At 42.5% G+C, this 25,653-nt stretch overlaps 1 protein-coding gene across 1 annotated transcript in view; it reads left to right on the top strand.

Annotated features, from left to right (window-relative positions):
- Nucleotides 1–3,085, top strand: part of LOC124045456 (host cell factor 1-like) — a 65,142-nt gene extending 62,057 nt beyond the window's left edge. Inside the window, exons 28-29 of the mRNA XM_046364762.1 lie at nt 1,067–1,130; nt 1,428–3,085. Of these exons, the coding sequence (XP_046220718.1) occupies nt 1,067–1,130; nt 1,428–1,467 (104 nt within the window). The 3' untranslated portion in view covers nt 1,468–3,085. The remainder of the gene's footprint in view (nt 1–1,066; nt 1,131–1,427) is intronic.
- The last annotated feature ends 22,568 nt before the right edge of the window (nt 3,086–25,653 follow it).

The following is a 25,653-nucleotide window of genomic DNA, read 5'->3' as shown; positions in this document are numbered from 1 at the left end:
TTCCATTATGAACAAGAATCTTTTTTTCTCTAAATTGTTTTTCACAAATTTGTTTACATCCCTGTTAGTGAGCATTTCTCTTTTGCCACGATAGTCCATCCACCTGACATGTGGCATATCAAGAAGCTGAGTGAACAAAATATTCATTACACAGGTGCGCCTTGTGCTGGGAGCATTAATAGGCCACTCTAAAATGTTCAGTTTTGTTACACAACACAATGCCATAGATGTCTCAAGTTTTTAGGGAGCGTGTAATTGACATGCTGACTGCAGGAATGTCCACCAGAGATGTTGCCAGAGAATTTGAATGTTCATTTCTCTACCATAAGCCGCCTCTAAGCCGTCAGTAAGTCCAACCGGCCTGACAACCACAGACCATGTGTAAACACGCCAGCCCAGGACCTCCACATCTGGCTTCTTCACCTGCGGGATCGTCTGAGACCAGCCACCTGGACAGCTTATGAAACTGTGGGTTTGCACAACCGAAGAATTTCTGCACAAACTGTCAGAAACCTGTCTTAAGGAAGTTGACCTGCGTGCTCGTCCTCACCAGGGTTTCCCAGCCCCCCCATGGTCTGCATAACCACCAGACGTCACCACACCCGTTGAGCATGTTTGGGATGCTCTGGATCGACGTGTATGGCGGTGTGTTCCAGTTCCTGACGATATCCGGTATCGTCACACAACCATTGAAGAGGAGCGGGACAACAACTCTGTGAAGATGTCATGCTGCAAAAAGACAAAATGGTGGTCACACCCAGACACCGACTGGTTTTCTCATCTAGGCCATAATAATAATAATAATATATGCCATTTAGCAGACGCTTTTATCCAAAGCGACTTACAGTCATGTGTGCATACATTCTACGTATGGGTGGTCCCGGGAATCGAACCCACTACCCTGGTGTTACAAGCGCCATGCTCTACCAACTGAGCTACAGAAGGACCCATAAATTAGGGCCGGAATCAAAATTTTTCAGTTGACTGATTTCCTCATATGAACTTGTAACTCCAGTAAAATCTTTGAAATGTTGTTCAGTACAATCTGTTTCCCCTCTCCCTGTAGAGATTAGTAAAGATGGCCTTGCTGGTAAACCTACCGTGAAGCGACCAGGTTCCTCACCTGACATGTGAGTACTAGGATTCATCCTCCTTTCTCTCTCTCTCTTTTTATTTTTAGTATCCACAGAACGATTTAAATAAGAAGTTAGAATTCGTGAATTCGGGTGTTTTTAAACTGTACATTCCTATTTTAAAAAATACTATGAATTTATTTATTTATTTGGAAATGCAAAAGTGTTTGAAAAAGTTTTTCAGTCGTCGGTCGTAGTCACCCCTCGGTCATAACTCTCAACTTAACTCTCTGTCCTAACTCTGCAGCCTTATCCATGTTCATCTGTTGATTCATGTTTTGTCTCCTCATGTAGGAAACCTGCTGGTCCGAAGAAGGCCAGATCAGACCAGTGAGGGGTTACCTTCCTCTCCCCTTGTTGTCCATGATGACTATGACTGAAATGAATACAACACCTTCCTACTGAATACAATACCGCAGGCTCCACCTAGACCCCGGACTCCAACCTCTACCAGAACCCCATCTAACCCTACAACGGCACATCCTGAACCCAGACCAGCCCCATCCTGAACCCAGACCAGCCCCATCCTGAACCCAGACCAGCCCCATCCTGAACCCAGACCAGCCCCATCCTGAACCCAGACCAGCCCCATCCTGAACCCAGACCAGCCCCATCCTGAACCCAGACCAGCCCCATCCTGAACCCAGACCCCCCCATCCTGAACCCAGACCAGCCCCATCCTGAACCCAGACCAGCCCCATCCTGAACCCAGACCAGCCCCATCCTGAACCCAGACCAGCCCCATCCTGAACCCAGACCAGGCCCCCCATCCTGAACCCAGACCAGGCCCCCCATCCTGAACCCAGACCAGGCCCATCCTGAACCCAGACCAGGCCCATCCTGAACCCAGACCAGGCCCATCCTGAACCCAGACCAGCCCCATCCTGAACCCAGACCAGCCCCATCCTGAACCCAGACCAGCCCCATCCTGAACCCAGACCAGCCCCATCCTGAACCCAGACCAGCCCCATCCTGAACCCAGACCAGCCCCATCCTGAACCCAGACCAGCCCCATCCTGAACCCAGACCAGCCCCATCCTGAACCCAGACCAGCCCCATCCTGAACCCAGACCAGCCCCATCCTGAACCCAGACCAGCCCCATCCTGAACCCAGACCAGCCCCATCCTGAACCCAGACCAGGCCCCCCATCCTGAACCCAGACCAGCCCCATCCTGAACCCAGACCAGCCCCATCCTGAACCCAGACCAGCCCCATCCTGAACCCAGACCAGCCCCATCCTGAACCCAGACCAGCCCCATCCTGAACCCAGACCAGGCCCCCCATCCTGAACCCAGACCAGCCCCATCCTGAACCCAGACCAGCCCCATCCTGAACCCAGACCAGGCCCCCCCATCCTGAACCCAGACCAGCCCCATCCTGAACCCAGACCAGGCCCATCCTGAACCCAGACCAGCCCCATCCTGAACCCAGACCAGGCCCATCCTGAACCCAGACCAGCCCCATCCTGAACCCAGACCAGGCCCCCATCCTGAACCCAGACCAGGCCCCCCATCCTGAACCCAGACCAGGCCCCCCATCCTGAACCTAGACCAGGCCCCCATCCTGAACCTAGACCAGCCCCCTTACTGAACCCAGACCAGGCCCCCATCCTGAACCCAGACCAGGCCCCCAATCCTGAACCCAGACCAGGCCCCCAATCCTGAACCCAGACCAGGCCCCCAATCCTGAACCCAGACCAGGCCCCCAATCCTGAACCCAGACCAGGCCCCCAATCCTGAACCCAGACCAGGCCCCCAATCCTGAACCCAGACCAGGCCCCCAATCCTGAACCCAGACCAGGCCCCCCATCCTGAAACTAGACCAGACCCCCCCATCCTGAACCCAGACCAGGCCCCCCATCCTGAACCCAGACCAGGCCCCCAATCCTGAACCCAGACCAGGCCCCCATCCTGAACCCAGACCAGGCCCCCCATCCTGAACCCAGACCAGGCCCCCCATCCTGAACCCAGACCAGGCCCCCCATCCTGAACCCAGACCAGGCCCCCATCCTGAACCCAGACCAGGCCCCCCATCCTGAACCCAGACCAGGCCCCCCATCCTGAACCCAGACCAGGCCCCCCATCCTGAACCCAGACCAGGCCCCCCATCCTGAACCCAGACCAGGCCCCCCATCCTGAACCCAGACCAGGCCCCCCATCCTGAACCCAGACCAGGCCCCCCATCCTGAACCTAGACCAGGCCCCCATCCTGAACCCAGACCAGGCCCGACCACCCATCAGTCACAAAATGGCTGCAAAATAGATAAAGCTGAGAAAAACCAGATCCCCTCATCACTGAACATTGTGGTGCTATGGACGCCTTATTTCACTCTTCTGTATTTCTTCTTCTTATTATTATTATTATTATTGACATTTACTTTTTTAAACCATGGAAAGCACATAATTAACTTTTTTTTATTTTCCTATGATATGATTTTCTGTGGAATACAAAATACTGTTCTGTCTGGTTTAACTGTTGTTGCTAGATAGTTCTCTAGTCTCGTTCGTGCGTTTCCTCTCCCCTGTTAATCTACACAAGCAATAGACAACACACATAACTGCTCATAATATAATCTAGTGTATCTCATTATTGGAGGGGGGGGGCGGCGGCATCAGTAGGTTCCATTCAGAAGAATCAGACGGTTGCTATAGGAGACGGTTGGAACATAAGAAGATGACATCATTGTCACATCGTCATAGAGATTTAATAAATACACCAAATGGACAGCAGGTCGCTGGGGAGAGGACAAGTGTTCCCCATTCCAAGGGAATCCTCATCGACCAATCAACACTCTGTATCTGTCCTGGCTGTCATCTTGCTTTGTGACATCACTGTGTTTTTAATGTGTAGCTATGTCAGAGAGGAGACTTGAGTTAAAGGATTAGCTTCAGAAAAAAATATCTGTGATTCATGTAGGTTTAGGAGACTGCTTTATTCTCCCTCTAGTTGACAATCTACTCCGGTAGTTTCTCTGCTTTCATTGGAGGAGTTTGTTGACAGTGATTTGGCTGACTGCCAGGGTGACAGTGATTTGGCTGACTGCCAGGGTGACAGTGATCTGGCTGACTGCCAGGGTGACAGTGATCTGGCTGACTGCCAGGGTGACAGTGATCTGGCTGACTGCCAGGGTGACAGTGATCTGGCTGACTGCCAGGGTGACAGTGATCTGGCTGACTGCCAGGGTGACAGTGATCTGGCTGACTGCCAGGGTGACAGTGATCTGGCTGACTGCCAGGGTGACAGTGATTTGGTTGACTGCCAGGGTGACAGTGATCTGGCTGACTGCCAGGGTGACAGTGATTGGCTGACTGCCAGGGTGACAGTGATTGGCTGACTGCCAGGGTGACAGTGATTTGGCTGACTGCCAGGGTGACAGTGATTGGCTGACTGCCAGGGTGACAGTGATTGGCTGACTGCCAGGGTGACAGTGATTGGCTGACTGCCAGGGTGACAGTGATTGGCTGACTGCCAGGGTGACAGTGATTGGCTGACTGCCAGGGTGACAGTGATTGGCTGACTGCCAGGGTGAAACAACCCAATACATATTTTATAACCTTATTTGACCGTTTCAGAATTGGTGGTGTAAGGAACAATTTACGTAACAAGGACTTTTTGTACTTGTTCTGCTGCAGAACATAAGATTTACCAGAAAAAGAGGAGTGGATTGTTTTATTTTTGTTTACTTCGTTTTTTTTTTTATTAAAGAAATTAATTTGCTGGAAAAAAAATATTTATTTTTTACCCCCCCCCCCCCTTTTTTTTCAATCTGTCGATATTCCGTAGTAGGATTAATTTGTTGGACAATGGAATCCAAAAGGTTAGTTTTATTTTCCCACGGCTTGTTTTTTTTTTTTTTTAGATATATCCCAGTTTATTCCGCCCCCAAATTGTGGAGGAAGTTTTCGTATTTCAACATTGACATTTTGTTTTTGGTGTATTATGTGTTAAGGTATGTAGTTGTGTAACGTGACGAGTGTTTTCCACGTAGTCTTTTTGAGCGGAATTTGTTTTCAGTGACCTAGTGTGGATAGGATGGCAGGAAGAGTGATTGATTGGCGTAGCTAGTATCGGCTCAGTTGTAAATACGTTCCTTCACTTAGCAAGAAGTTTAAAAAATAAATAAAAAAAACATTTAAAATCAAATAAAAACATTTGAGAAAAAAATTGCTTTTTATATAATTATCTGTAACAAAATTGGCTTTTATATGTTTGTCAACTCGGTTGCTTTGTCTAGATATAAAAATAATAATAATAATAATAATTAAAAAGGAAATGTCTTCCTGCTCTTGTCTTGTTATCACTTCTGTTTTTCCTCATTGACTATAATGCAGAAAGAACCCTTCTTCTTGATATCGTTGTTATGGTTATAATGCCCAAGTTGCGTTGGCAGGCAAGGAGGTCAGGAGGTTGAACCAAACATAGAAATAGAATCTAGAATAGATTGTTGAATAGATTATATTTCTATGGAAGCAACAGCTAGCTGATGGAGATTTGAGCTGTGTTCAATTTGATCTGACAGACGTTTGGGTATTAAACTGTTTGTGAATATTACTATGGAAAATAAAACTTTTTAGTGCATCCTTTTCTTACAATTTCTGGAGATGTGACTTATTTTGTGTGAATGTTGTGTAGCTAAATGAGGGGAGAGACATCTTTTCCTTAACTTGGACACTGGTTGAGTTCACCACCACCTCTACTTAAGTGAAATTGTTCATCCTTGTGTAAATGTAAAATATAAAGTACATACTGTTCGGTTATACAGTGGGGCAAAAAAGTATTTAGTCAGCCACCAATTGAACAAGTTCTCCCACTGAAAAAGATGAGAGGCCTGTAATTTTCATCATACGTGCACTTCAACTATGACAGACAACATGAGGAAAATAAATCCAGAAAATCACATTGTATGATTTTTAATGAATTTATTTGCAAATTTTGGTGGAAAATAAGTCCATCTTGGACTGGCCTTTTTCTTCTTCTGCTGTGAGCAAGAATCAAGTCAAGTCTAAGAGTGGGAGATGTGTTTGGCACAGCCAGGGCACTATGGTAGAGGAATAGAAACCGTCTGGTGCCTGGGTTAACACCAGGCGGAGGTTAGGGTTGAGGAGGAGGGGGTATGGGGAGGGGCACTAAAAGCACTAAATAAACTTCAGTTAGTACTAAATATGGCTGCTAGAATCCTGACTAGAACCAAAACAATGTGATCATATTACTCCAGTGCTAGCCTCTCTACACTGGCTTCCTGTCAAGGCAAGGGCTGATTTCAAGGTTTAACTGCTAACCTACAAAGCTTTACATGGGCTTGCTCCTACCTATCTCTCTGATTTCGTCCTGCCGTACATACCTACACGTACGCTACGGTCACAAGACGCAGGCCTCCTAATTGTCCCTAGAATTTCTAAGCAAACAGCTGGAGGCAGGGCTTTCTCCTATAGAGCTCCATTTTTATGGAATGGTTTGCCTACCCATGTGAGAGACGCAAACTCGGTCTCAACTTTAAGTCTTTACTGAAGACTCATCTCTTCAGTGGGTCATATGATTGAGTGTAGTCTGGCCCAGGAGTGGGAAGGTGAACGGAAAGGCTCTGGAGCAACGAACCGCCCTTGTTGTCTCTGCCTGTCCAGTTCCCCTCTTTCCACTGGGATTCTCTGCCTCTAACCCTATTACAGGGGCTGAGTCACCGGCTTACTGGTGCTATTCCATGCCGTCACTAGGAGGGGTATGTCACTTGAGTGGGTTGAGTCACTGACGTGATCTTCCTGTCCAGGTTGGCACCCCACCGGGTTTGTGCCGTGGGGGAGATCTTAGTGGGCTATACTCGGCCTTGTCTCAGGGTAGTAAGTTGGTCCTTTGGCAAAGTGTGTGGAGTTATATCCTGCCTGGTTGGCCCTGTTCAGGGTATCGTCAGACTGGTCCACAGTGGCTCCCGACCCCTCTTGTCTCAGCCTCCAGTATCTATGCTGCAATAGTTTATGTACTGGGGGCTAGGATCAGTTTGTTATATCTGGAGTATTTCTCCTGTCTTATCCGGTGTCCTGTGTGAATTTAAGTATGTTCTCTCTAATTCTCTCTCCCTCCTCTCCCCTCCCGGAGGACCTGAGCTCTGGGACCATGCCTCAGGACTACCTGAGTCAAATCAAATTTTATTTGTCACATACACATGGTTAGCAGATGTTAATGCGAGTGTAGCGAAATGCTTGTGCTTCTAGTTCCGACAATGCAGTGATAACCAACAAGTAATCTAACTAACAATTCCAAAACTACTGTCTTATACACAGTGTAAGGGGATAAAGAATATGTACATAAGGATATATGAATGAGTGATGGTACAGAGCAGCATACAGTAGATGGTATCGAGTACAGTATATACATATGAGATGAGTATGTAGACAAAGTAAACAAAGTGGCATAGTTAAAGTGGCTAGTGATACATGTATTACATAAGGATGCAGTCGATGATGTAGAGTACAGTATATGCGTATGCATATGAGATGAATAATGTAGGGTAAGTAACATTATATAAGGTAGCATTGTTTAAAGTGGCTAGTGATATCTTTACATCATTTCCCATCCATTCCCATTATTAAAGTGGCTGGAGTTGAGTCAGTGTGTTGGCAGCAGCCACTCAATGTTAGTGGTGGCTGTTTAACAGTCTGATGGCCTTGAGATAGAAGCTGTTTTTCAGTCTCTCGGTCCCAGCTTTGATGCACCTGTACTGACCTCGCCTTCTGGATGATAGCGGGGTGAACAGGCAGTGGTTCGGGTGGTTGATGTCCTTGATGATCTTTATGGCCTTCCTGTAACATCGGGTGGTGTAGGTGTCCTGGAGGGCAGGTAGTTTGCCCCCGGTGATGCGTTGTGCAGACCTCACTACCCTCTGGAGAGCCTTACGGTTGAGGGCGGAGCAGTTGCCGTACCAGGAGGTGATACAGCCCGCCAGGATGCTCTTGATTGTGCATCTGTAGAAGTTTGTGAGTGCTTTTGGTGACAAGCCAAATTTCTTCAGCCTCCTGAGGTGAACAGGGAGTACAGGAGAGGGCTCAGAACGCACCCTTGTGGGGCCCCCGTGTTGAGGATCAGCGGGGAGGAGATGTTGTTGCCTACCCTCACCACCTGGGGGCGGCCCGTCAGGAAGTCCAGTACCCAGTTGCACAGGGCGGGGTCGAGACCCAGGTTCTCGAGCTTGATGACGAGCTTGGAGGGTACTAGTCCTTGCTGTCCCCACGACCACCTGGTCGTACTGCTGCTCCAGTTTCAACAGTTCTGCCTGCGGCTAGGGAACACTGACCTGTTCACCGGACGTGCTACCTTGTCCTGGACCTGCTGTTTTCGACTCTCTACCACACCTGCTGTCTCTAACTCTGAATGATCGGCTATGAAAAGCCAACTGACATTTACTCCTGAGGTGCTGACCTGTTGCACCCTCTACAACCACTGTGATTATTAAGACAGCAGCATACCACCCTGCATACCACTGCTGGCTTGCTTCTGAAGCTAAGCAGGGTTGGTCCTGGTCAGTCCCTGGATGGGAGACCAAATGCTGCTGGAAGTGGTGTTGGAGGGCTGGTAGGAAGCACTCTTTCCTCTGGTCTAAAGAAATATCCCAATGCCCCAGGGCAGTGATTGGGGACACTGCCCCGTGTAGGGTGCTGTCTTTCAGATGGGACATTAAACGTGTGTCCTGACTCTCTGGGGTCATTAAAGATCCCATGGCACTTATTGTAAGAGTAGGGGAGCTAACCCTGGTGTCCTGACTCTCTGAGGTCATTAAAGATCCTATGGCACTTATTGTAAGAGTAGGGGTGCTAACCCTGGTGTCCTGGCTCTCTGAGGTCATTAAAGATCCTATGGCACTTATTGTAAGAGTAGGGGTGTTAACCCCGGTGTCCTGGCTAAATTCCCAATCTGGCCCTCAAACTATCATGGTCACCTAATAATCCCCAGTTTACAATTGGGTCATTCATCCCCCTCCTCTCCCCTGTAACTATTCCCCAGGTCGTTGCTGTAAATGAGAACATGTTCTCAGTCAACTTACCTGGTAAAATAACGGATAAATAAACATTATTATTCGACCATGCTGGTCATCTATGAACATTTTAACATCTTGGCCATGTTCTGTTCTAATCTCCACCCGGCACAGCCAGAAGAGGACTGGCCACCCCACATAGCCTGGTTCCTCTCTAGGTTTCTAATCTTCACCTGGCACAGCCAGAAGAGGACTGGCCACCCCTCCTAGCCTGGTTCCTCTCTAGGTTTCTAATCTCCACCTGGCACAGCCAGAAGAGGACTGGCCACCCCTCATAGCCTGGTTCCTCTCTAGGTTTCTAATCTCCACCTGGCACAGCCAGAAGAGGACTGGCCACCCCTCATAGCCTGGTTCCTCTCTAGGTTTCTAATCTCCACCGGGCACAGCCAGAAGAGGACTGGCCACCCCTCTTAGCCTGGTTCCTCTCTAGGTTTCTAATCTCCACCTGGCACAGCCAGAAGAGGACTGGCCACCCCTCATAGCCTGGTTCCTCTCTAGGTTTCTAATCTCCACCTGGCACAGCCAGAAGAGGACTGGCCACCCCACATAGCTTGGTTCCTCTCTATGTTTCTAATCTCCACCTGGCACAGCCAGAAGAGGACTGGCCACCCCACATAGCCTGGTTCCTCTAGGTTTCTAATCTCCACCTGGCACAGCCAGAAGAGGACTGGCCACCCCTCATAGCCTGGTTCCTCTCTAGGTTTCTAATCTCCACCTGGCACAGCCAGAAGAGGACTGGCCACCCCTAATAGCTTGGTTCCTCTCTAGGTTTCTTCCTAGGTTCTGGTCTTTCTAGGGAGTTTTTCCTAGCCACTGTGCTTCTACACCTGCATTGCTTGCTGTTTGGGGTTTTATGCTGGATTTCTGTACAGCACTTTGAGACATCAGCTGATGTAAGAAGGGCTTTATAAATACATTTGATTGATATGCAACCATTATACTAATTTAAAGCAATAGTTGTGTGTGGTCACTTACATTCTACTTGTTGGCACCGTTTTGACAAGTGGGGGGGACTTGTCTCGATAAATCAATCAATGGCACATCTTTGTTTTCATTGAATCTCTGTTTGGATATTTGTTAACAATTCAATTGGGGAAATGTTAGCTAAATTGAGGTGTGTGCTAATTATCATCTTTTTCCTAGTTTGCTCATACATGACCTGATCAGAACGTTTTGTTAGCGTGTTATACATGACCTGATCAGAACGTTTTGTTAGCGTGTTATACATGACCTGATCAGAACGTTTTGTTAGCGTGTTATACATGACCTGATCAGAACGTTTTGTTAGCGTGTTATACATGACCTGATCAGAACGTTTTGTTAGCGTGTTATACATTAGCTGATCAGAACATTTTGTTAGCATGTTATATATTAGCTGATCAGAACGTTTTGTTAGGGTGTTATACATTAGCTGATCAGAACGTTTTGTTAGCGTGTTATACATTAGCTGATCAGAACGTTTTGTTAGCGTGTTATATATTAGCTGATCAGAACGTTTTGTTAGCGTGTTATACATTAGCTGATCAGAACGTTTTGTTAGCGTGTTATACATTAGCTGATCAGAACGTTTTGTTAGCGTGTTATACATGACCTGATCAGAACGTTTTGTTAGCGTGTTATACATTAGCTGATCAGAACGTTTTGTTAGCGTGTTATACATGACCTGATCAGAACGTTTTGTTAGCGTGTTATACATTAGCTGATCAGAACGTTTTGTTAGCGTGTTATATATTAGCTGATCAGAACGTTTTGTTAGCGTGTTATACATTAGCTGATCAGAACATTTTGTTAGCGTGTTATATATTAGCTGATCAGAACGTTTTGTTAGCGTGTTATATATTAGCTGATCAGAACGTTTTGTTAGCGTGTTATATATTAGCTGATCAGAACGTTTTGTTAGCGTGTTATATATTAGCTGATCAGAACGTTTTGTTAGTGTGTTATATATTAGCTGATCAGAACGTTTTGTTAGCGTGTTATATATTAGCTGATCAGAACGTTTTGTTAGCGTGTTATACATTAGCTAATCAGAACGTTTTGTTAGCGTGTTATACATTAGCTGATCAGAACGTTTTGTTAGCGTGTTATACATGACCTGATCAGAACGTTTTGTTAGCGTGTTATATATTAGCTGATCAGAACGTTTTGTTAGCGTGTTATATATTAGCTGATCAGAACGTTTTGTTAGCGTGTTATACATTAGCTGATCAGAATGTTTTGTTAGAACATTTTGTTAGCGTGTTATACATGACCTGATCAGAACGTTTTGTTAGCGTGTTATACATGACCTGATCAGAACGTTTTGTTAGCGTGTTATATATTAGCTGATCAGAACGTTTTGTTAGCGTGTTATACATGACCTGATCAGAACGTTTTGTTAGCGTGTTATATATTAGCTGATCAGAACGTTTTGTTAGCGTGTTATACATGACCTGATCAGAACATTTTGTTAGCGTGTTATACATGACCTGATCAGAACGTTTTGTTAGCGTGTTATATATTAGCTGATCAGAACGTTTTGTTAGCGTGTTATATATTAGCTGATCAGAACGTTTTGTTAGCGTGTTATATATTTTGTTAGCGTGTTATACATTAGCTGATCAGAACGTTTTGTTAGCGTGTTATACATGACCTGATCAGAACGTTTTGTTAGCGTGTTATACATGACCCGATCAGAACGTTTTGTTAGCGTGTTATATATTAGCTGATCAGAACGTTTTGTTAGCGTGTTATACATGACCTGATCAGAACGTTTTGTTAGCGTGTTATACATTAGCTGATCAGAACGTTTTGTTAGCGTGTTATACATTAGCTGATCAGACCGTTTTGTTAGCGTGTTATACATTAGCTGATCAGAACGTTTTGTTAGCGTGTTATACATTAGCTGATCAGAACATTTTGTTAGCGTGTTATACATTAGCTGATCAGAACATTTTGTTAGCGTGTTATACATTAGCTGATCAGAACGTTTTGTTAGCGTGTTTTACATTAGCTGATCAGAACGTTTTGTTAGCGTGTTATACATTAGCTGATCAGAACGTTTTGTTAGCGTGTTATATATTAGCTGATCAGAACATTTTGTTAGCGTGTTATACATGACCTGATCAGAACGTTTTGTTAGCGTGTTATACATTAGCTGATCAGAACATTTTGTTAGCGTGTTATACATTAGCTGATCAGAACGTTTTGTTAGCGTGTTATACATTAGCTGATCAGAACATTTTGTTAGCGTGTTATACATTAGCTGATCAGAACATTTTGTTAGCGTGTTAGCGTGTTATACATTAGCTGATCAGAACGTTTTGTTAGCGTGTTATACATTAGCTGATCAGAACATTTTGTTAGCGTGTTATACATTAGCTGATCAGAACATTTTGTTAGCGTGTTATACATTAGCTGATCAGAACGTTTTGTTAGCGTGTTATATATTAGCTGATCAGAACGTTTTGTTAGCGTGTTATACATTAGCTGATCAGAACATTTTGTTAGCGTGTTATACATTAGCTGATCAGAACGTTTTGTTAGCGTGTTATACATTAGCTGATCAGAACGTTTTGTTAGCGTGTTATACATTAGCTGATCAGAACGTTTTGTTAGCGTGTTATACATTAGCTGATCAGAACGTTTTGTTAGCGTGTTATACATTAGCTGATCAGAACGTTTTGAACTATACACGTGGATTTTTCTCTTCAGCCTGTCCTACTTCCTACCAGAATTCTGTGACTTTATAATCAATCAATGTGATTCTGTTTCACTGAATCTCTGTCTGTATGTTTGGTTAATTGATCTCTGCGCTGTCCCCTGTTGCTGTCCATATGAGAGCTTCGGTAGAAAATGTGTGATCAACAAACGGTATGAAAGTGGGCGATGGATATATTTTTAGTTGTTCCCCGTTTAAGATACCTTGATATTTAAACTATTTCCACTCTTCATGTCTCTGTTATCCATGAGGTGATCTGCTTTCTGTATAATGATCAACTTGGCCAAATAGGAAGCATTCTGTCATTTGTTGGAGGTTATCAACTTTGATAAATTTACTTTTGTTTGACTTCCATGACATTTACATTTAAGTCATTTAGCAGACGCTCTTATCCAGAGCGACTTACAAATTGGTGCATTCACCTTATGACATCCAGTGGAACAGTCACTTTACAGTAGTGCATCTAAATCTTAAAGGGGGGGAGGTGAGAGGGATTACTTCTCACCCAACGCTATAGCCTACTCGGGTGTCGAGATAGCCTAGGCCTACTGCTGAAATGCGCTGAATGAATTGAGGAACATGATAATGCTTGGAATTTATGAATGGCCTGTTTCACAATTCACAACAATGTCATTGGTGATCAAAGTTTAAACTGAGAGCGTTCTGCATCATTCAGTCCAGTCAACTCAGAGCATTCGGAATTAAATGATTGTCTGCTGCTTAGCAACAATGGTGGAGGATGTTGGATACAGCTCTTTGGGTTCTCTGCCTCCATCTGTCTTTGTCTCCCCCTGTCTCCCCCTGTCTCTCTCCCTCTCTCTCTCTCTCTCTCTCGGACCTGATATCTCGTCTCAGGCCGTGGACCTGATGTCTCGTCTCCGGCTGTGGACCTGATATCTCGTCCTCAGGCTGTGGACCTGATGTCTCGTCTCCGGCTGTGGACCTGATGTCTCGTCTCAGGCTGTGGACCTGATGTCTCGTCTCAGGCTGTGGACCTGATGTCTCCGGCTGTGGACCTGATGTCTCGTCTCAGGCTGTGGACCTGATGTCTCGTCTCAGGCTGTGGACCTGATGTCTCAGGCTGTGGACCTGATGTCTCCGGCTGTGGACCTGATGTCTCGTCTCAGGCTGTGGACCTGATGTCTCAGGCTGTGGACCTGATATCTCGTCTCAGGCTGTGGACCTGATGTCTCAGGCTGTGGACCTGATATCTCGTCTCAGGCTGTGGACCTGATGTCTCCGGCTGTGGACCTGATGTCTCGTCTCAGGCTGTGGACCTGATGTCTCAGGCTGTGGACCTGATATCTCGTCTCAGGCTGTGGACCTGATGTCTCAGGCTGTGGACCTGATATCTCGTCTCAGGCTGTGGACCTGATGTCTCCGGCTGTGGACCTGATGTCTCGTCTCAGGCCGTGGACCTGCTCAACACGTTCCTGGTCTACCCCTTTCATCAGAGGATCAAGGCCCGACAGATCAGCTACTAGAATGATCAACAACGATTTAAGGATGACACAATATAACCTACCAAAAGCTACATGATTTTATTGGTGACAAATATATATACATTATTATTCTGCTACATATTTCAGTTGCATTTGATTTAGTTAGTCAGTCAGGTACAGTGAACTCAATGAACCAATAGAATAGTCCCAAAAGTACACACTCTAAGTTGAATCAAGCTCAGGTCAAACACTTTCATCAAATATTTTAAACAGTATTCAACCCGGGTCTGGTGAGAGGCAACACGCTCAATCTCACACAATAACATACACACTTACACATGTGTTATGTGTTGTGGTGGTAGTAGAGTAGGGGTCTGAGGGAACACACTTAATATGTTGTAGATATGTGGTAGTAGAGTAGGGGTCTGAGGGAACACACTTAATATGTTGTAGATATGTGGTAGTAGAGTAGTGGTCTGAGGGAACACACTTAATGTATTGTAGAGTAGTGGCCTGAGGGAACACACTTAATGTATTGTAGAGTAGTGGTCTGAGGGAACACACTTAATGTATTGTAGAGTAGTGGTCTGAGGGAACACACTTAATATGTTGTAGATATGTGGTAGTAGAGTAGGGGTCTGAGGGAACACACTTAATGTATTGTAGAGTAGTGGTCTGAGGGAACACACTTAATATGTTGTAGATATGTGGTAGTAGAGTAGGGGTCTGAGGGAACACACTTAATGTATTGTAGAGTAGTGGTCTGAGGGAACACACTTAATATGTTGTAGATATGTGGTAGTAGAGTAGTGGTCTGAGGGAACACACTTAATGTATTGTAGATATGTGGTCTGAGGGAACACACTTAATGTATTGTAGATATGTGGTAGTAGAGTAGTGGTCTGAGGGAACACACTTAATGTGTTGTAGATATGTGGTAGTAGAGTAGTGGTCTGAGGGAACACACTTAATGTATTGTAGATATGTGGTAGTAGAGTAGTAGTCTGAGGGAACACACTTAATATGTTGTAGATATGTGGTAGTAGAGTAGAGGCCTGAGGGAACACACTTAATGTATTGTAGAGTAGTGGTCTGAGGGAACACACTTAATATGTTGTAGATATGTAGTAGTAGAGTAGAGGCCTGAGGGAACACACTTAATGTATTGTAGAGTAGTGGTCTGAGGGAACACACTTAATGTATTGTAGAGTAGTGGTCTGAGGGAACACACTTAATGTATTGTAGAGTAGTGGTCTGAGGGAACACACTTAATATGTTGTAGATATGTGGTAGTAGAGTAGGGGTCTGAGGGAACACACTTAATATATTGTAGAGTAGTGGTCTGAGGGAACACACTTAATGTATTGTAGAGTAGTGGTCTGAGGGAACACACTTAATGTATTGTAGAGTAGTGGTCTGAGGGAACACACTTAATGTATTGTAGAGTAGTGGTCTGAGGGAACACACTTAATGTATTGTAGAGTAGTGGTCTGAGGGAACACACTTAATGTATTGTAGAGTAGTGGTCTGAGGGAACACACTTAATGTATTGTAGAGTAGGGGTCTGAGGGAACACACTTAATGTATTGTAGAGTAGGGGCCTGAGGGAACACACTTAATGTATTGTAGAGTAGTGGTCTGAGGGAACACACTTAATGTATTGTAGAGTAGTGGTCTGAGGGAACACACTTAATGTATTGTAGAGTAGTGGTCTGAGGGAACACACTTAATGTATTGTAGAGTAGTGGTCTGAGGGAACACACTTAATGTATTGTAGAGTAGTGGTCTGAGGGAACACACTTAATGTATTGTAGAGTAGTGGTCTGAGGGAACACACTTAATGTATTGTAGAGTAGTGGTCTGAGGGAACACACTTAATGTATTGTAGAGTAGTGGTCTGAGGGAACACACTTAATGTATTGTAGAGTAGTGGTCTGAGGGAACACACTTAATGTATTGTAGAGTAGTGGTCTGAGGGAACACACTTAATGTATTGTAGAGTAGTGGTCTGAGGGAACACACTTAATATGTTGTAGATATGTGGTAGTAGAGTAGGGGCCTGAGGGAACACACTTAATGTATTGTAGAGTAGTGGTCTGAGGGAACACACTTAATGTATTGTAGAGTAGTGGTCTGAGGGAACACACTTAATATGTTGTAGATATGTGGTAGTAGAGTAGGGGCCTGAGGGAACACACTTAATATGTGGTGAAATCTATTGTAAATGTATTGTCATGTTTTTTATAATGTATTTATTTATTTCACCTTTATTTCACCAGGTAGGTTAGTTGAGAACACCTTTATTTCACCAGGTAGGTTAGTTGAGAACAAGTTCTCATTTTCAACAGTGACCTGGCCAAGATAAAGCAAAGCAGTTCGACACAAACAACAACACACAGTTACACATGGAGTAAAACAAACATACAGTCAATAATACAGTATAAACAAGTCTATATACGATGTGAGCAAATGAGGTGAGAAGGGAGGTAAAGGAAAAAAAGGCCATGGTGGCAAAGTAAATACAATATAGCAAGTAAAACACTGGAATGGTAGATTTGCAGTGGAAGAATGTGCAAAGTAGAGATAGAAATAATTGGGTGCAAAGGAGCAAAATAAAATAAATAAATAAATAAAATAAATACAGTTGGGAAAGAGGTAGTTGTTTGGGCTAAATTATAGGTGGGCTATGTACAGGTGCAGTAATCTGTGAGCTGCTCTGACAGTTGGTGCTTAAAGCTAGTGAGGGAGATAAGTGTTTCCAGTTTCAGAGATTTTTGTAGTTCGTTCCAGTCATTGGCAGCAGAGAACTGGAAGGAGAGGCGGCCAAAGAAAGAATTGGTTTTGGGGGTGACCAGAGAGATATACCTGCTGGAGCGTGTGCTACAGGTGGGTGCGGCTATGGTGACCAGTGAGCTGAGATAAGGGGGGTCTTTACCTAGCAGGGTCTTGTAGATGACATAGAGCCAGTGGGTTTGGCGACGAGTATGAAGCGAGGGCCAGCCAATGAGAGTGTACAGGTCGCAGTGGTGGGTAGTATATGGGGCTTTGGTGACAAAAAGGATGGCACTGTGATAGACTGTATAACATTGGGAGCAGCTAATGGGGATCTATAATAAATACAAATACAAATTTTGTCCTGCAGTACAGATGTACCACCCTTCCTCCATTTTGTCCTGCAGTACAGTGTGCCACCCTTCCTCCATTTTGGCCTGCAGTACAGATGTGCCTCCATTTTGTCCTGCAGTACAGATGTGCCACCCTTCCTCCATTTTGGCCTGCAGTACAGATGTCGGATCTTAATTTGATCACTCTTTTGTCACAGAGAATTTTCCTGAAGCATTAGGAAATTCAAAAACGAGCCAGTTCTCTTTCTCTCCATCGGGGGGCAGTCTAGTCATTGGGATCAGGGCTTGCTATCAAAATGATGTTCAAACACTACAGGCCAAGGTCCTACTACTGCAACATTCAAATGTACAACAATGTATCTGAAATGCAGCCAAGCACATCAACAACTGTTGTTTAATATAGCTTAATAACACAAGATAGATATTGGTCTCCACTAGGCTACGACCTACAAGTGTTTAGTGTATCCTAAGGTTATGAGCGAATGAGCTGTCAAAATTGAATTGAATTATGGCCTGGGTTGATGTAGTGGTCAGGCCCGTTGCCTTCAGCAAATGCCATGTTGTTATCATTCCAGTGTAGGCTACACCAATATTAGTTTCTGTTCATATAAAGTGTTGGTACCATTCCAGTGTAGGCTACACCAATATTAGTTTCTGTTCATATAAAGTGTTGGTACCATTCCAGTGTAGGCTACACCAATATTAGTTTCTGTTCATATAAAGTATTGGTACCATTCCAGTGTAGGCTACACCAATATTAGTTTCTGTTCATACAAAGTGTGGGTACCATTCCAGTGTAGGCTACACCAATATTAGTTTCTGTTCATACAAAGTGTGGGTACCATTCCAGTGTAGGCTACACCAATATTAGTTTCGAAAGGTCTAAGTGGGGTTTGGATGACAAGACCAACCAGCGGGTGAACATATCTCCTTGTTTGCAAGAAGGACTCAGGCAGAGCGGAAGAGGGCGAAGCGAGAGGGTTCACTCTGGCCAAAATCAGTCCAATGCGTTTCTATGGGTGTAATATGCAGGCCTAAGCTTGTCCTCTGCCTTGGGGAAGGCAGGAAGGCAGAATATAGCACATATTGATGGTTGAACTGAACATCAGTTGGTGATAATCTAGTGACGTTGATAGTTGTTAATTGATTATATTCCAATAGGCCCCTTGTTTATTGATTATATTCCAATAGGCCCCTTGTTAATTGATTATATTCCAATAGGCCCCTTGTTGATTGATTATATTCCAATAGGCCCCTTGTTAATTGATTATATTCCAATAGGCCCCTTGTTAATTGATTATATTCCAATAGGCCCCTTGTTAATTGATTATATTCCAATAGGCCCCTTGTTTATTGATTGTATTCCAATAGGCCCCTTGTTTATTGATTATATTCCAATAGGCCCCTTGTTAATTGATTATATTCCAATAGGCCCCTTGTTTATTGATTATATTCCAATAGGCCCCTTGTTTATTGATTATATTCCAATAGGCCCCTTGTTAATTGATTATATTCCAATAGGCCCCTTGTTAATTGATTATATTCCAATAGGCCCCTTGTTAATTGATTATATTCCAATAGGCCCCTTGTTGATTGATTATATTCCAATAGGCCCCTTGTTTATTGATTATATTCCAATAGGCCCCTTGTTGATTGATTATATTCCAATAGGCCCCTTGTTAATTGATTATATTCCAATAGGCCCCTTGTTAATTGATTATATTCCAATAGGCTCCTTGTTAATTGATTATATTCCAATAGGCCCCTTGTTAATTGATTATATTCCAATAGGCCCCTTGTTAATTGATTATATTCCAATAGGCCCCTTGTTTATTGATTATATTCCAATAGGCCCCTTGTTAATTGATTATATTCCAATAGGCCCCTTGTTAATTGATTATATTCCAATAGGCCCCTTGTTTAATTGATTATATTCCAATAGGCCCCTTGTTAATTGATTATATTCCAATAGGCCCCTTGTTAATTGATTATATTCCAATAGGCCCCTTGTTTAATTGATTATATTCCAATAGGCCTCTTGTTAATTGATTATATTCCAATAGGCTCCTTGTTAATTGATTATATTCCAATAGGCCCCTTGTTTAATTGATTATATTCCAATAGGCCCCTTGTTAATTGATTATATTCCAATAGGCTCCTTGTTAATTGATTATATTCCAATAGGCCCCTTGTTTATTGATTATATTCCAATAGGCCCCTTGTTTATTGATTATATTCCAATAGGCCCCTTGTTTATTGATTATATTCCAATAGGCCCCTTGTTTATTGATTATATTCCAATAGGCCCCTTGTTAATTGATTATATTCCAATAGGCCCCTTGTTAATTGATTATATTCCAATAGGCCCCTTGTTTATTGATTATATTCCAATAGGCCCCTTGTTTATTGATTATATTCCAATAGGCCCCTTGTTTATTGATTATATTCCAATAGGCCCCTTGTTTATTGATTATATTCCAATAGGCCCCTTGTTAATTGATTATATTCCAATAAGCCCCTTGTTAATTGATTATATTCCAATAGGCCCCTTGTTTATTGATTATATTCCAATAGGCCCCTTGTTAATTGATTATATTCCAATAGGCCCCTTGTTTATTGATTATATTCCAATAGGCTCCTTGTTAATTGATTATATTCCAATAAGCCCCTTGTTAATTGATTATATTCCAATAGGCCCCTTGTTGATTGATTATATTCCAATAGGCTCCTTGTTTATTGATTATATTCCAATAGGCCCCTTGTTAATTGATTATATTCCAATAGGCCCCTTGTTAATTGATTATATTCCAATAGGCCCCTTGTTTATTGATTATATTCCAATAGGCCCCTTGTTTATTGATTATATTCCAATAGGCCCCTTGTTTATTGATTATATTCCAATAGGCCTCTTGTTAATTGATTATATTCCAATAGGCCCCTTGTTAATTGATTATATTCCAATAGGCCCCTTGTTAATTGATTATATTCCAATAGGCCCCTTGTTAATTGATTATATTCCAATAGGCTCCTTGTTTATTGATTATATTCCAATAGGCCCCTTGTTAATTGATTATATTCTAATAGGCCCCTTGTTTATTGATTATATTCCAATAGGCCCCTTGTTAATTGATTATATTCTAATAGGCCCCTTGTTTATTGATTATATTCCAATAGGCCCCTTGTTAATTGATTATATTCCAATAGGCCCCTTGTTAATTGATTATATTCCAATAGGCCCCTTGTTTATTGATTATATTCCAATAGGCCCCTTGTTTATTGATTATATTCCAATAGGCCTCTTGTTAATTGATTATATTCCAATAGGCCCCTTGTTTATTGATTATATTCCAATAGGCCCCTTGTTAATTGATTATATTCTAATAGGCTCCATTTTGCAAGCTAACCGTTAGCCTATCAATAGTCACATAATAAAAGTTGTGAAAACCCATAATAGGCTACTCCCTGGCTGAGTTTATGAGCTGATTTAGGCCATCAGCTGATTGACAGATAGGCCTACTGTAGAACGATACACTTTACTCCAGTGTGATAATCTCCCACGTTTTATAGTTGTTAGTTTTTAAATATACACTACTGGTGTATATTTAATGGGAAATGATGTAAATATATCACTAGCCACTTTAAACAATGCTACCTTATATAATGTTACTTACCCTACATTATTCATCTCATATGCATATGTATATACTGTACTCTACAACATCGACTGCATCCTTATGTAACACATGTATCACTAGCCACTTTAACTATGCCACTTTGTTTACTTTGTCTACACACTCATCTCATATGTATATACTGTACTCGATACCATCTACTGTATGCTGCTCTGTACCATCACTCATTCATATATCCTTATGTACATGTTCCTTATCCCCTTACACTGTGTATAAGACAGTAGTTTTGGAATTGTTAGTTAGATTACTTGTTGGTTATCACTGCATTGTCGGAACTAGAAGCACAAGCATTTCGCTACACTCGCATTAACATCTGCTAACCATGTGTATGTGACAAATAAAATTTGATTTGATTTGATTTGGTCCAAAGGTTTTACAACTCCTACTCATTCTTGGGTTTTTCTTTATTTTGACAATTATCTACATTGTAGAATAATAGTGAAGATATCAAAACTATGAAATAACACATTTGGAATCATGTAGTAAGCAAAAAAAGTGTTTAACAAATCAAAATATATTTTATATTTGAGATTCTTCAAAGTAGCCACCCTTTGCCTTGATGACAGCTTTGCACACTCTTGGCATTCTTTCAACCAGCTTCACCTGGAATGCTTTTCCAACAGTCTTGAAGGAATTCCCACATATGCTGAGCACTTGTTGGCTGCTTTTCCTTCACTCTGCGGTCCGACTCATCCCAATCCATCTCAATTTGGTTGAGGTCAGGGGATTGTGGAGGACAGGTCATCTGATGCAGCACTCTCCTTCTTGGTCAAATAGCCGTTACACAGCCTGGAGGTGTGTTGGGTCAATGTCTTGTTGAAAAACAAATAATAGTTAAGTGTGCCTTGAATTCTAAATAAATCCCTGACAGTGTCACCAGCAAAGCACCTTCACACCATCACACCTCCTCCTCCTTGCTTCACGGTGGGAACCACACATGCAGAGATTATCCATTCACCTACACTGCATCTCACAGACTTGGCGGTTGGAACCAAAAATCTCTAACCCCCCCCCCCCCCCCCCACCGCCCACCACCACACCTCCCTCCCTATCTGTACACTTTGGTTAACAACTGACCTTTGTACAGTTTCAGCTCTATCTCTACTCTCACTATGGAAAAGGCATATCTCTCCGTATGATGGCAGAGTTTGGCTGGATTTGCTCCCCACTCAAACCTTTACTTTGTACAGTTTCATTGGTTGAGTTCAGAAACAGTTTCATTGGTTGAGTTCAGTAACAGTTTCATTGGTTGAGTTCAGAAACAGTTTCATTGGTTGAGTTCAGAAACAATTTCATTGGTTGAGTTCAGTAACAGTTTCATGGGTTGAGTTCAGAAACAGTTTCATTGGTTGAGTTCAGTAACAGTTTCACATTGGTTGAGTTCAGAAACAGTTTCATTGGTTGAGTTCAGTAACAGTTTCATTGGTTGAGTTCAGTAACAGTTTCATTGGTTGAGTTCAGAAACAGTTTCATTGGTTGAGTTCAGAAACAGTTTCATTGGTTGAGTTCAGAAACAGTTTCATTGGTTGAGTTTAGAAACAGTTTCATTGGTTGAGTTCAGTAACAGTTTCATTGGTTGAGTTCAGAAACTGTTTCATTGGTTGAGTTCAGTAACAGTTTCATTGGTTGAGTTCAGTAACAGTTTCATTGGTTGAGTTCAGTAACAGTGTCATTGGTTGAGTTCAGTAACAGTTTCATTGCGAATCACCAAGTGTCTGTCTGTAACATTATGCTTGGGTTAGGGTTAGGGTTAACCCTACATGTTATTTTGTCCTGTGTATTCTCACTTTTGACAATATTATTGACAGATCTGTGTATCATCAACACTGTAAAATGCAAAAAGAGCATTGTACTACAAGTGTTGTAGTCTATACATCTAGATATTTAACATACTGTATCAATGACATTTGTTGATCCTGGGGAGGCAGGGTAGCCTAGTGGTTAGAGCGTTGGACTAGAAACCGAAAGGTTGCAAGATCAAATCCTTGAGCTGACAAGGTAAAAAATCTGTCGTTCTGCCCCTGAACAAGGCAGTTGTTCCCCGGTAGGCTGTCATTGAAAATAAGAATTTGTTCTTAACTGACCAGCCTAGTTAAATAAAGGTAAAATAAAAAACTGTGACTTCAGCATGTGTTTGTTTTTTTGAGAACCAGTGAAATCATCAAGTTTTATTGTTGGTAATAAATGCTTTAAATCATTGTGGTTCTATAGTTCCACTGAGAGGTTTTGGTCTAACCTCTATCTAACCTCTGTTCTAACCTCTATCTAACGTCTAACCTCTGTCTAACCTCTGTCTAACCTCTAACCTCTGTTCTAACCTCTATCTAACCTCTGTTCTAATCTCTATCTAACCTCTGTTCTAACCTCTATCTAACGTCTAACCTCTGTCTAACCTCTGTCTAACCTCTGTCTAATCTCTGTCTAACCTCTAACTTCTGTTCTAACCTCTGTTCTAACCTCTATCTAACATCTAACCTCTGTCTAACCTCTATCTAACCTCTATCTAACCTCTGTTCTAACCTCTATCTAACGTCTAACCTCTGTCTAACCTCTGTTTAACCTCTAACCTCTGTTCTAACCTCTGTTCTAACCTCTATCTAACGTCTAACCTCTGCCTAACCTCAGTCTAACGTCTAATCTCTGTCTAACCTCTGTCTAACGTCTAATCTCTGTCTAACCTCTGTCTATCTGATGTCTAACCTCTGTTCTAACCTCTATTCAACGTCTATCTAACCTCTGTCTAACGTCTATCTAACGTCTAACCTCTATCTAATGTCTAACCTCTTCTAATCTCTGTCTAACCTCTGTCTATCTAATGTCTAACCTCTTCTAATCTCTGTCTATTTAATGTCTAACCTCTGTTCTAATCTCTATCTAACGTCTATCTAATGTCTAACCTCTGTTCTAACCTCTATCTAACGTCTAACCTCTGTCTAACATCTAATCTCTGTCTATCTAATGTCTAACCTCTATCTAACCTCTGTCTAACGTCTATCTAATGTCTAACCTCTGTTCTAACCTCTGTCTAACGTCTAATCTCTGTCTAACCTCTGTCTATCTAATGTCTAACCTCTGTTCTAATCTCTGTCTAACCTCTGTCTATCTAATGTCTAACCTCTATCTAATGTCTAATCTCTGTCTAACCTCTGTCTATCTAATGTCTAACCTCTGTTCTAACCTCTATCAAACCTCTGTCTAACCTCTAACCTCTGTTCTAACCTCTATCTAACGTCTGTCTAACCTCTGTCTAACCTCTAACCTCTGTTCTAACCTCTAACCTCTGTTCTAACCTCTGTTCTAACCTCTATCTAACGTCTAACCTCTGTCTAACGTCTAATCTCTGTCTAACGTCTAATCTCTGTCTATCTAATGTCTAACCTCTTTCTATCTAATGTCTAACCTCTGTCTAACGTCTATCTAAAGTCTAACCTCTGTTCTAACCTCTATCTAACCTCTAACCTCGGTTCTAACCTCTATCTAACCTCTGTCTAACGTCTATCTAATGTCTAACCTCTGTTCTAACCTCTGTCTATCTAATGTCTAACCTCTATCTAATGTCTAATCTCTGTCTAACCGCTGTCTATCTAATGTCTAACCTCTATCTAATCTCTGTCTAACCTCTGTCTATCTAATGTCTAACCTCTATCTAATGTCTAATCTCTGTCTAACCTCTGTCTATCTAATGTCTAACCTCTGTCTATCTAATGTCTAATCTCTGTCTAACCTCTATCTAACCTCTAACCTCGGTTCTAACCTCTATCTAATCTCTGTCTAACCTCTGTCTATCTAATGTCTAACCTCTATCTAATGTCTAATCTCTGTCTATCTAATGTCTAACCTCTGTTCTAACCTCTGTCTAACCTCTGTCTATCTAATAATAATAATAATCTAATGTCTAACCTCTGTTCTAACCTCTATCTAATGTCTAACCTCTATCTAATGTCTAATCTCTGTCTATCTAATGTCTAACCTCTGTTCTAACCTCTATCTAATGTCTAACCTCTATCTAATGTCTAACCTCTGTTCTAACCTCTATCTAATGTCTAATCTCTGTCTAACCTCTGTCTATCTAATGTCTAACCTCTATCTAATGTCTAATCTCTGTCTATCTAATGTCTAACCTCTGTTCTAACCTCTATCTAATGTCTAACCTCTATCTAATGTCTAACCTCTGTTCTAACCTCTATCTAATGTCTAACCTCTATCTAATGTCTAACCTCTGTCTATCTAATGTCTAACCTCTGTTCTAACCTCTATCTAATGTCTAACCTCTGTCTAACCTCTATCTAATGTCTAACCTCTGTCTATCTAATGTCTAACCTCTGTCTATCTAACCTCTAACCTCTGTTCTAACCTCTGTCTATCTAATGTCTAACCTCTATCTAATGTCTAATCTCTGTCTAACCTCTGTCTATCTAATGTCTAACCTCTGTCTATCTAATGTCTAACCTCTATCTAATGTCTAACCTCTGTCTAACCTCTGTCTATCTAATGTCTAACCTCTATCTAATGTCTAACCTCTGTCTATCTAATGTCT

Source organism: Oncorhynchus gorbuscha, linkage group LG10, assembly GCF_021184085.1.
Source record: "Oncorhynchus gorbuscha isolate QuinsamMale2020 ecotype Even-year linkage group LG10, OgorEven_v1.0, whole genome shotgun sequence".
Lineage (NCBI taxonomy): Eukaryota > Metazoa > Chordata > Actinopteri > Salmoniformes > Salmonidae > Oncorhynchus > Oncorhynchus gorbuscha.
The sequence above is the reverse complement of the archived record's forward strand: the minus strand, read 5'-3'. Positions and strand labels throughout refer to the sequence as shown.